Genomic DNA, 13,471 nt, shown 5'->3' on the forward strand with positions numbered 1-13,471 from the left:
CATAAATATATAATATATTGTATAATACATGAATCATCAATATATATTCAATGTATTTACAATATATTAGAGAATGTTTTGGGAAAATAATATATTCAAATATATTACAATATATTTCAAGTAGTACATTGGTGAATGTAGTTTCCTTTTATAACGGCGGCTTGTCTTTAGCTTGTTGTTGTTGACTTGTGGTTAGACATTTAAAGAGAGGAAGGTTCACCCTAATGTAACCATCACATGAGTTCCCATGTCCAGCTGCATCCCTGTGGCCATTTTGTCATCTGTGGAGTGTATTCTCTGCTCCTGGTTGAGTAGGACCTGTTGGGTTGGGTAGAGTTGGACGAATGGAGCAGAAACCTGATGAGTGATTTGGTGAGGAATCCGCCAGATCTGCTTTGATCATATTCACACTTTTAAGTATGATTACGACCTGTGGAGGATAAACAAAGAACGAAAATGATGTATAGAAGAGTGTAGAATGAGAAAGAGGAGGAGCAACAGAGCCGCAGATACACTTAGGCAGAGAAAGAGAGAGATGTGAAGAAGAGAGCAACGGCAGTTTGTTTTGTTCTTGTCAAGGTCACCACAGCTGAATGTGGAGATCCTGAGGGAACACCGCTCTGTGTGTGTGTGTGTGTGTGTGTGTGTGTGTCTATGAGACTGTGTTGAGAAATGGCTCTGAGTTTTATGTATTGTAGCGTTTGTGTGCATGTGTTTGCCTTTGGTCTGTGTGTGTTTGTCTGCATTTAAAGCTCTGCAGGGGCTTACAAAGGGAGGGCTGCAGCGACACAGTCCAATTGCTGCTCAATTAATTGCCCTACAGATAGACACACACACGCGCGCACACACACACACACACACACACACACACACACACACATTGTGACCGACAGAAAATAGCATCAGTGTTGGAACAACAGACAAATCCCCCGTAAAAGATTTCAAGAATTTAAAATCTAATTTAGACAAAGGCACATTAATCTCAGCGCACACACATGGACACACTTCCAGCTGATTTCTTTGTAACAAAATAGCCCATCATTGATGCTGACGATGTTTGGATTCCTTCTGTTGTGTGGATCCTCACTCATCTTCCATCTGCTGCATTGTTAGATTTAACAGTCTTGTGTTTTGTAGTGATATGTCTGCTGTTGGATTAACATTGATTTCTGTGCAGTCCATTACAGACAACGAGATTTGTCTCTCTTGTTTTTTTTGTTTTTTTCTGTTTACTCAGATGGTCACTTGTCAGATGTTGCAGCAGCTTCTTGGACTATGACAGTCTGCCATGTTTTAAAAAGGATTTCAGAATCCTGAATCCCGCTGGTGTTGGTCAGCATCTTCAACTTACTGAATTGTTTTAGCTGATGCTACAGCTGCAGCCAGCAGAGGAAAATGGTGGATAGTTTTTCAATGAGAATTTAGATGAGTTTCTCCACATTTTCTTGAAAATCAAACAAACAGTTTCAGTCACAAGGCTTTTGATAAAATTAAACAAGTTTTCAGAGCCTTTTCCCCACCCAGAGTGAAGTCACAAACCAACTACTGCAGGATTGTGTTTATGTCCTGGAAGCTTCACTGGCAGTTTCCATCACTAAAACCTCTTTAATCTGAAATCTTTGCCTACCTGTAAGTTTGTTTTTTTGTTTTTTTTTTCGTTTATTTTTTTTTATAAGGAAGCAGAATAATGTCCTTTGCCTGTTAGTAAAATAAATATGGGGTGTATTCTAAGAAGTTCTTCAAATCAAGTAATCTGGTCATAGATCTTGTTGGATCTCTGTCTACTCAGGCTTTGCTCTCCTTCTGCCAGCAACCTGACAGTCAGAGGGGCTGGAGATATTAGAGGATAAAGACACCCAACCAATTGTGACTTTTCAGTCTAATCTCATAGATCATAATCATGGATTGATTTTTTTTTATTTTTTTAATAAACTCCCACGTGGTTTAGTTAATTTGCAGCTGTATCAGTTTTCATATCACAGATCAGTCTGTATCAATATCAACATGCCAATGTTGATAATGTTTTTCTCAATTTCATCTCACCAACAACAATGAAGAGGTTATTGTGTGTTTAAAATGTATTTGTGCAAATAATCTTTCAAATTGCTTTACAAATATTTAAATATGTGTGTGAAAATGTATGTTTGATTATGTGTTTATTGCATTTGAATTGATTGAAAAAGATGACTCTGTGTGCCTATGACCTGAACATGATTCTCTGAGAGAGAACAGCTGCACCAAAATCTGTAAATGTTTCTGAGCTGGACTGAAAATGTTCTGCCTCTGTTCTGTAAAAGAGGTGAACTGTGGACATGATGTGTGTTTCTGGGAACGAGATGTCCGAGTTCCCTCCTGGACCTGTTAGTCCATGACCTGAGCTCCAGTAGCCAGAGGACAGTGCTTGGATTGGGTTGGAAAACAGCAACGAAAGGCCTGGTGTGCATTTGTTCCTTTTCTGAATCAACTGCAAGAGCCAAAAAGCTTTTGCAAAACGTCAAACTGATTTTCAGAGTTGGACTTATTTGATACGCGTGCATGCGTGCGTGGGTGTGTGTGTTCCTATATTTTGCCCTAAGGACCTCTCTGTTGGATGAATAAGATTCAACCTTTAGCACATACACACATACACACACCAACTAAAGCTCTGTACAGGTCATTAACACACCAAACAAATGAAATCTCCTCAGTAAGAAGGAAGGCGGTCGTAGATGTATTAGCATGAGAAACATGATAAAAGTGCCCCTCCATTGTGTTCTTATCAGAGTCCCATAATGCAGTGGGAAGCAGGGATTGGCCCTGATGTTTGGACACACAACACTAAGCTTATCAGTGTCTGAGGCTCTCGCTCTAATGTTGAAAGACCACCATTGTTGTGAGCTTTAGGCAGAATACAAGAGAGATTTCTGGGTCTTCACAGTGGATTTAGCGGGTGGATGGGGACAGGAGAATATACGGCTGAAACCAGGAAAAGAGCTCTAAGTCATAAACTAGACAGAATCTGAGAGAAAAGCAGGTAAACAAATCAGCAGGTTGTCTAATTTCAGTCATGCAAATATGTACTTAATTTGCGAGTTTGAGGATCATGTCTGTCTCAATATGGTTGAAAAACATCTTTTTACGTCAGTGTGACATGGATGAATTACCAGTAAATTATTTTCTGAGTATGATCTGCAATTTCTGAGGAACCAAATACTGAACAGTTTTGAGATTTTTGCTTTTACTGCTAGAGGTTGGGTTTTTGACTCCTTCAGGCTCTAATGGACGCATATCTGTTAGACAAAATTGCTCAACCTCCAGGCCAGGCGTCTCTGGGCCCATCTGCAGTTTGCCAGGCATCATCTGGATGATCCAGAGGAGACATGGGAGAAGATTAGGTTTTCAGATGAGTCCAAAGCAGAACATTTTGGTTTCATCTTCACATGGCCGTGTTTGGAAGAAGAAGGATGAGTTTAATCCCAAGAACTCCACCCCAACTGTGAAACATGAAAGTGTAATCATCATGCTCTGCAAATGGGTCAAAAGGACTGGACGGTATTGAGGACAGGATGGTCGCACCATGTGTCATCAGATTTTGGGCAACAACCTCCTTCCCTCAGTGAGACCAGTGGAGCAGGTCGTAGCTGGGTCTACTAGCGTGACAATGTTCTTATTGCAATATTCTTGCATTTTGTTCTTCATTCATTCCCATTTAATTTCATCTGATTAGTATTATCCTCTCTTGGTTTATTGCTATGTCCACTTTAGTTTCTTTCCTGTTGTTAGATTTATTTTATCATTTATTGACCATCAGTAATCTTCATCCATCACCTGCTGCGCCGCCTAATCATCATGTGTTTCACATCATGTGTTGATTTCTCACTGTTCAGCGTTGGATTCTCTGTTTTTATGCCATAATTCACATCTAGTTCGTCGCTCCGTTTTATGTCACGCTTCTCCTGTTTCAGAGTTTTGCGCAATGTGCGCGTCGGTTTTTTTTTTTAACCCTCTAAGGTGCAGGGCGTTCGGGAAACGTATCGATGGGGAAAAGACAGACTGACATAAACCTTTTAAAACAACGGAAACAATTTCTGCATTCTGATTATTGAAATTTAAAAGTGCTGTGTTGTTCTATCACCCCCGTTTCATACCGGACCACTTCCAGCACCAGTGTTAACGCTATAAAATGAACGCTCTCTGTCGTGGTATCACCCATGGAGGGATTTCTTTATGTAAATGGGTTCATTTTTCAGAGGGATACACAGTGAGGGTATCGTGATTTTAGCTACCAGTAGCAGGAGAACGGAGCTGCGCCAAGAAGCTAACAGAAGCTAACAAACACTGAAGAGAAGAAGAGCTGCTATTGATACAGTTGCAGCCAAGCATGGTTTAATGTTACACAACACAGTTTTACCAAGTTGCTCAAAGTCTAAACTGGAATTGTTGTGCATATAAGGTGTAAAGTTTACCTTCGACCAAACGCCCCCCAAAGGCATCCCAGCGCCCCCCTTTTGTAAAAATGTCCGCCAGCGCCCCCTGCTGTCCTCTGAACGCCCCCTGGGGGGCGGTACCGCCCACGTTGAGAACCGCTAATCTAGCCAGTCTCCAGATCTGACCCCAGCAGAAAATCGTTATTGCCCAGCAACAGCCCTGAAACCTGAACGATCTTGAGAAGATCTGTATGGAGAAGAGGACCAAAACTCTGCCGCAGTGTGAGCAAATGTGGTGAAGATCTACAGGAAACTCTGGAACTGGACACAAAGGTTTCTGCACCTGACATTACATTATGTTGTTCTAGTGTATCAAATTCTTATTCCATGCAATGAAATGCTAATTGATTATTTAAAATGGATAGTTTTTCCATGTTGTGTCTCACATTTCAGGTGAAGAGTATAGACCTCTGCACTTTTGGTTAGTAGGAAAACTTGAAAAATCCTTGGTGTATCAAACACTGTACAGAACTTGTGGGTAGTAAATGTTATCACATGATTCCTTAAAGACCCCAAGGCACCAAATATTGTTTCATGGTTATGGGGGGTGAAGTGGAGACAGAGTGAATGTTATATTAACATTGTGTCTGTTGCTTTTGCTTTAACAAATCATCAAGTTGAACAAGCCTTAGTGCTTTGGGACATGGAGGCAAAGGATGTGTGAGTGTGTATTGATCTTGGTGAAGGATCTCTTACCTCTTCCCTCTCCGGGGGTTTAGACCACACAAAGCACACAAACAGATACGCACAGGCTCCTCAGTGTGGAGTGATTTATTACAGCTTTGAAAAGGTTTGTTTATTCCATTACAGATGCACACAAAGTTCAATATTTCGTTGTTCAAGTTGGCTAAAAAAGGCAGAAAAAACTGTTATTGCTGGCTATACAGAGATAACAAGTAACATGCTACTACTGAAGAGACATATCATAAAGAATCTAGAAACAATTTATGTAAATAAAACTAGAAAGCTGACTGATATAACCGTATTGAATCATGATGTGTGGAACTGCCCAGCCTGGCCTCCACACTGTACAGCTTTACTTTTTATATTCATCTTTCCTGCAAGAAACGTCTTCTGTTGTCTGCACAGTCTTCCAAAGTATTCATGCTCCTTTCTACCGCAAATTATAATGTTTTCTTCCTCAGGGTCCGGTCACCTCTTCTCGTTGTGCAGCGTTTTCTGCCACACTTTTTCCTTCCTACTGACTTCCCACTGAGGTGCCTTGATATAACACTCTGCAAACAGCCGATTCGTTCAGAAATTTCTTTCTGTTTCTCACCCTCTTGCTTGAGGATGTCAGTGATGGCCTTCTGGACAGCAGTCAGGTCAGCAGTCTGACCCATGATTGCGGTTTTGAGTAATGAACCAGGCTGGGAGTTTTTAAAGGCCTCAGGAATCTTTTTCAGGTGTTTAGAGTTACTTTGTTGATTCAGATGATTATTTTTATTGCTCGTTCAGAGAACCTTTTCATAATATTCTAATTTTTTGAGACAGGGATTTTGGGTTTTCATGAGCTGTTTGCCAAAATCATCAAAATTAAAACAATAAAAGACCTGAAATATTTCAGTTGGTGTGCAATTAATCTAAAATATATGACAATTTAATTTTTATCATGACATTATGGAAAATAATGAACTTTATCACAATATTCTAATTTTATGACCAGCACCTGTATGTGGACTCCTCTGCTTCAACCATCATTTGTCATATATTGCCACAGATTCTCAATTCCATATATGCCTGGACTTTGACTGGGCCGTTTTTGCATGTGAAAATGTTTTGAGATACAAATCCTTTCAACAATTCAGAATATTATTGAATATTATTGCTGTTGTCAGCAGCTGCTGAAAGTAACTAATAAAGTAACTTGTAATCTAACTTAGTTACTTTCTGTTAAACTGTGTGAATCCAAGTCATTTTCTCTTCTTCTGCTCACATGGCTTTCTGCAGAGTCCAGTCCTGGAGAACTACCATCCTGCAACTTTTGGATGCATCCCTTCTCCAACACACCTGGATCAAATCAGTAGCTCGTTACCAGGCCTCTATATTACATGTTGATGAGGGAATAGAAGCATTTGATGGTTAATGAAAGGTTTCATCTAAAGGTTGAGAGATAGTATTTCTCCAGGACTTTGAGGTGGGTGCTCCCCTGTCTCACTGAAAGGGCTGTTTTGATATACACACACACACACACACACACACACACACTTGTTGCATTCTTGCATATTTTTGCCACAGATTAGAATAAAATATGGTCTAAAACAGCAGCAGAGATAAACACCTCCGTCCTTCCTGAGTGACTTAATGTGCAGGTTTCCCCTCTTTATAGTCACCTCTCTTTCTTGGCTCAATGATGTGATTGTCTGAGTGTTCTGTGTTCTGCTCTGCCTAATAAATCAAAATGTATCAACTTGGTGGACACACCTATATGTACACAAACACACACACACACACACACACACACACACACACACACACGTGCATACCCACATCCCATATCTAAGACACTTTTCTTGTCAACTGCTCAAAGAATGAAAAATGGTCAGTCCATTATGAACTGTGTGTGTGTGTGTGTCTGTGTGTGTGAACACATGCAGTTATTGACTCTACAGTGTCATTATTATTCATGACTGATGATACCGCCGTGATGTCATCAGGTGGTTAGTTTCATCTTCACACACACGTTACTCATAGTTGTAGCTTGTTCAGTAAATGTCAGCTTGACACTGACATTTACTGAAACTGTGCATTTAATTCCCGTTGGATGTCCCTCTATACGTCTTGTGAGAAATTACTTCAATTATTATTTATTATGTTTTAATATTTTGTAAAAATGACTTTTTTAAGCTTTGTGTCATATGTTATAATGTTATTCCTTCATCAAAGAAATACGTGGAGTTATTCTTTGATTCTTTGATGCATGTTTGAGAAATCCTTGAATCTCCCATGGCAACCATTTGGGGGTCTAACCAAAACCCTGCCCATTTCTACAAAAACTCCTTTGAGCTGCAGTGTCCAGCCCCTCTGCCTCTCAGCTCCTCCAAACTAGCAGCAGCAGCAATTAGCAAACATCTGGTGGAGCTGAGTGTCTGCTGAGCTTATCATCAAGTCTTACCTCTGAGAGCAACACACCATAAGAATGTTTATGAACGGGATAATGAGAAGCATCGATGTGATGATGTGCTGAAGGCAGAGTGACAGAGCAGGACCTTCTTAAAGAGACAGAGACCCATTACAAGGTGTCAAATTGTGAAGCCAAATTCCTTTTAAGTCATGTTTGACATATTCAGAATTTGTATAACAACAGAAGATCACATAGTTATTTGATTGCGTCATAGGGTAGGGTTAGGGTTATGGCTTTATGTACCTGGGAAATACATAATAACTCTCCTTTAAAGTTTATTGCATTCTTGTAAGATGAGAATTTTGTTGTTTTGGTGAAATTTTTACCCCTTTTGTGATGAATGCAGCACATTCTAAACACTTTGTGAATATTTGCCTTGTAATTGAAAAGATGAATGAGATTACTCCACATTTCCTGAAGTCTGTGGAATCTTCAGTATTTGAGGACATAAAGTTATTGTGTGAAGATTTTTCACAGTTCATCTTTTGTCGGTTGTTTCTCCTCATTTCTTTGCTTTAAAGGACGATGTTCCATGAATCATTAACAGCAGAGTAATTATGCACTATCAAACTTGGAATATTACCCCACTTAGCTAATGTTTAATGCTATAATTAATTCTGAAACCTGCGAGCCAACATCAATTTATTTGATTAGTACTTTGCAAAGTCACACAGAGGTTTTTCACTGTTTTGAGGTATGTGGGTTTGTGCTCGTGTGTTAAGCTTTAAAATGTTTTTACATTAATTAAACTATGATAGAGAGTGAGAGTGATTAATGAGAATTTCTCGCTTCACTTTTCACGTGTTTCATTTTTTCTTCTTGTTGTGTTTCAGGACAGAATTTTAGCTTTCACAGTCAAATTGTTGATGTTTTCTTTGCCATCTGCCAGGCAGCAGGTTGATGTGATTTGGCAGGGGACTGGGCAGTGACTGTTATTAAAGAAAGTCATTAGGAATTTGTTATTTTATTGAGATTGTGAAGAATCAGAATGAATTTTGACTATGTATATGTGTATTTATTTTTTGCAGGCATGTGTTTGTGGGTGTGTGCATGTGAAACTCGAAACTTTGAAACTTTTGGGCTGAAGGACCTCGGATAGAGTAGGGATATTAAACTTCAATATTTCATGGGCAATATTTAATGTGAAAAGGTTTTATTGGATTGAGCAAAGAGAAACCAAGAGCATGAACAGCTGATGTGGCGTGCCATTTATTCATACACTTCTGAATTTTCCAGGAACAGCATCACTGCTAAGGCTGCAGATGATCCTGTAATCATAGAGCTATGCAGGCACAGAAGCAGTTCTGACTTTAGCACGACTTTTAAAGTGAAAACGTTGCTCAAATGTTCAGGTAAAGAGCCGAGCAGGTAAACGTAGCTGCTGTTGGTTGAAAACAAAGCAGCTGGAATGGAGTTTGTATGCTCTCTTTGACATGCTCAAGCTTCCTTCCACTGTCCAAATTTTTGAATGTAGGTTTATTTTTTACTGCCTTAATGTGTGAGTGTGTGCATACATGGTGGTCTGTCCGTTGTCTCTGTTTGCTCCTGTGATGGACTGGCGACCTGAACAGAGTGCCTCGCCCAATGACTGCTGGAAACAGGGGTCCAGCTAGTTTTAGATTGTCAAAGGACCAGCTCAAGTCCACACTGTGCCCAGATGCAGGACGTCCCTCACTCAAATCTAAGAATTCAGTTTTCAGCCAAGATAGCGACAAGCTAGTAGCAGCTGCAGCTGATCCTGGACAGAGGGTTGATATATCAATGAGACTGTGGAGGTTTTGCTGGTGCAAGAAGGCACACCAATGTTTGGCAAACATTTCATTTCTAGCTCTCCCTTACTGAACCTTAGATATCCCCCAAACTATTCTGTTTTTTCTTCTTTTTCCCAATTTCTGACTAAAGATTGAGAAAATCAAGTTTAATCTATTTGGTGTTTTATCATTTGTTTAGCACTTCGAAGTATTTTCTTTCCCCCTTAAAAAAAAAAAAAAGAAAAATATTAAATTAAGCTAAGAGTTTTTCTGAAGACATGTTGATGTGTCATATTCTTGTAGGCAAGATGTAGGATCACTGCTTTGACCTGTATTTTGGAGAAAGCAGCTGATCTGGGTCAGCAGCAAAAACAAAGATGAAAACATCTTGTTCTTTAGTCACCGATTGTCTGGCACGGATTTAATCACAGGAAAGTTACTTTGCTCCTCCCAGTGCTGTCTGAAGTTTCCACTGTCTGTTGTGAGCTGATGTGCCAGATGGTTTGTTTCACTGAAACACCTGGAATGTTCTCTGTGGAGATCATGTGGGAAAAGGGCTGGCATTTTCAATAAATCCTTCCAGGTGATCGAAAGGAGCATCTGTCCATCAAAGTCTCAAGTGAACTTCAATTAAACACACGAACTTGATGGAACCACAGGAAAGCAGTCAGGGAACACGAGCTGCCATTGTTGATTGTCATCATTTCTGGAGCTGTCTGTCTGAGTTAATGGAACAAACCTTTTGTTTAGACCAGACTTGGCTTGAAGACAGGAGAGTTTATTTCAGGGTCCACCATGCATCTATTAGTTTAATCTGAAGTATGTGCATTCAAATGGAACATAGATCTGTCATAGCACCTGAAGTGCTAGAAGCTTGTACGTAACACACAGGCAGGAGGTGCTGTGAACACAAGTCTCTACTTGTGCAGAAACACCAAAGCAATCGTTTTCACCAATGTAAAGTTAATTTTTAATTGCATGTTTTCTTAAAGGGGAAGCACAGTAAATCACAGAAAAGCTACAGTTCCATAACTGTATAACTCTTTCAAGGTATTAGTGAGTCATTTATTGTGCCTGTTTTGTTGACTGCTTAGCTCTTCCATAGTATTTATGCTAAGTACAGCATTTGTGAAAACATGTCATACATTACTGACGCAAATTGATATTGTCTGACAAAAAGCTTAAAATTGTCAGATATGTTGACCGACATTCCTTTCCTCCAACCTTGCAAATATATTGCAATTAAAACAAATGACAAAAAAACGCAGGGCTCACAGTGTGACAAATATGTCGCTTTTCTGAAAAAAAACAAAAAAAACAGTGACAAGTTATTGTGCTGATGTCGCAAGTGTTTAACTACTGCCCAGTTTGGTCACAACACTTTTGTTTAGATGACAGATGAATCATTTAGGATTTGAATTTGTTTCCATGGTAACAACTTGGTAACAGCTTACCTACAGGTAAGCTCCTATGGGCTGTATGATCTCACATCATGGCGGACTTTGCGCTCTGTGGATTGTGGTGCAGCAGTGAGGTGACCTAGCCCAGTCTGAAGTGGTTTACTACAATACCCACGATTAAACAGATCATTATTTAACTGAGTTATCTATTACCTAGATAAGAAAAGCACAGTTTATGTGCTTTTGAAACACGTAAAATGTGCAACACTGGTTATGTAGATTAGCCAAAAGTCATCTTGTCACAATGCTGATCCAATTAGCAGTGTAACATGTAAATAGTAACTCTGGTATGTGTGAGCTCATGTGGTTCAGCTATCAGTGTCATTTCTTAATCATTACTTTCTGTTTCACATGAGACTTTATGAGGGAAATAAATTGCCTTAAAGGTAATTTTTATTACAAGGATTACATCCATATAATCCCCTTTGTCCCAGTGGACACCCCAAAAAGCACACACACACGCGCGCACACACACACACACACACACACACGCACAGACACACACACACACATAACCAGATTAACACATGGAAATAAATGTGTACAACCTTTTTTATATGCTACAAATGACAGAACACACCTCCAATAAAACCTCAGCGGATATTATTGGAAACCATGTTTTCCCGTGTGTGTGCAGGTTCATGGATATTACACCACATAACTGTGACCAGAACATGCACCTTCTTGTGTGTGTGTTGCAGGTTTGTTATGTTGAATACACACCTGTGTGTGGAAGCTGATTATGGAATGAGACTTCATTTTGTTTATGCTCCCTCTCCTCATCCCCAATTAACAAAGACAAATCCGCTTCTATCATGACTAATGAGAGAGTTTAGCATGAAGGAACTCTGAATTTTCATAGTGAAAAGAAGACTATGTATTCAGTTTTCATGAAAATGACAAAACGCAGCCGATTGTCCATCTCTGTAAAGGGACAGATTAGATGAGGATGAAAGGAAGAGATGAATAAATGGGATAAGGGAGAGGAGATAACGCCAGTTCTCGCATCTCTGTTAGCAACTGTAAGGCTAAAACTGGACTCATTTTTGTTTTCATTTTGTTTCATTTATTTATTTATTCCCATACATTGTGCAGTAATGAACATTTCAAATTGTCCCCTTGACAGACTTAAAATTAATAAGGTTAAAAAGAAAAAGAAACAATTTCAAGATATTAATATCTTTTCTAATATTTAATATAAAAGGTTGACCACATTTCTTCTCCTAAAGATCACATAGCTACATATATATGCAGTCTTTGAAAAGCAAATGTTTAACATTTGCACTCGGAGCTGCAGGAGACAAGCAAAAAATGACTAACAATGAAGCTAAAAGCAGAAAATGTACCTTTTAAAACATTTCAGATTCATAGAAATACACGTCTAATTTAGACTGCTTTAGAGAAGCATACCCAGCCACCACAAACCTTAACAAAGTCTATATTGGATGTACTGCATGACTGAGAAAATTGAGCTCTAAATCAGATCTGGGCAAAATGTTTTCTCAACATGCCTTAAAATCAGTAACTGCTGATTGCCCAATAGTCCTGCACAAATAGAAGCTATTTGTTTTTTGACATTTCAAGATTTTAATCAACAAAAGGATGTACAAAATCTTCTTGCCTTCATTACAAAAATCTCCCTTTTATTTTAGGAGATACAATCCACCAGAATAGAAAGCAAGTAGTGTTGAGTGAAAAATGACGTAGGCTACAAATGAACTGAGACAGATTCAGAGACAAAAGAAAAAAAGGTGTAATGCAACATTCGATGGACAAATGGCAACATCTTGATTATTTGTTGTTTTGCAGGTGGAGCTAACAGGAAGCAGTGTGTTTGACTACGTCCACCCTGGTGACCACGTGGAGATGGCAGAGCAGCTGGGCATGAAGCTTCCTCCGGGCAGAGGCATGTCTCTGTCCCAGGGAGCGGTCAGTGAAGACGGAGCGTCCTCAGCGTCATCATCCTCGCACTCTGAGACGCCTGAACCAGGTAGGAGATCTGAGACTTTAAATAACCTCACAAAATATTTTAATAAAAATAAAATGATGATCTATATCGATAATAATCTATTCACCTATGTTGACATTTTTGTGCTCCCTTTGTCAAAAGATCCAAAGGGGTGAATCAGATCAACTGTTAATTCATGTATGAACAGAGTCGGAGTCTTTTTTTTCTTTTTTTTTTCCCTGAGTTATTGTCAGTAGTCATGATTTCCAACTTCTATAGAGTAAAAGCCAGCCAGGTGCTCAGAGCAGGTGCATCATTAATGGAAGCTACTTTCCTTGATGCAGTCGTCCCAGTTTCAAATTTCAGCCATTCACTGCATGTCTCTCCTCTTTTCTCTGCCCTCCTTCGTATTGAACTTCTACTGAAAACTAATTAGGGCCAGAAAAACTTTTGCAAAAGTCAGTCATTAAGGCCCAGAGGAAACACCAGCCTGTTTTAAACGATTGTAGATATAGAAGATTCAAAACAAGCTTTCCACCTTTTAAGCTCTTCCTTAAATTGTCTTACAAAATGTATCGATTTCTCAATTTTTACTCTTATAATGTAACAAATGTAAAGGAAACAATATACACTGCTCAAAAAAATAAAGGGAACACTCAAATAACACATCCTAGATCTGAATGAATGAAATATTCTCATTGAATACTTTGTTCTGTACAAAG

The 13,471-nt window shown here is 39.2% G+C and overlaps 1 protein-coding gene across 3 annotated transcripts in view; it reads left to right on the plus strand.

Moving 5' to 3' along the window:
* Positions 1 to 13,471, plus strand: part of npas3 (neuronal PAS domain protein 3) — a 308,598-nt gene that overhangs the window by 243,776 nt on the left and 51,351 nt on the right. For all 3 annotated transcript variants that reach the window (XM_007566262.2, XM_016678753.1, XM_016678755.1), the window contains one exon: positions 12,611 to 12,791. In XM_007566262.2, the coding sequence (XP_007566324.1) occupies positions 12,611 to 12,791 (181 nt within the window). The remainder of the gene's footprint in view (positions 1 to 12,610; positions 12,792 to 13,471) is intronic.

Source organism: Poecilia formosa, unplaced genomic scaffold (genome assembly GCF_000485575.1).
Source record: "Poecilia formosa unplaced genomic scaffold, Poecilia_formosa-5.1.2 Scaffold189, whole genome shotgun sequence".
Classification (NCBI taxonomy): Eukaryota; Metazoa; Chordata; class Actinopteri; order Cyprinodontiformes; family Poeciliidae; genus Poecilia; species Poecilia formosa.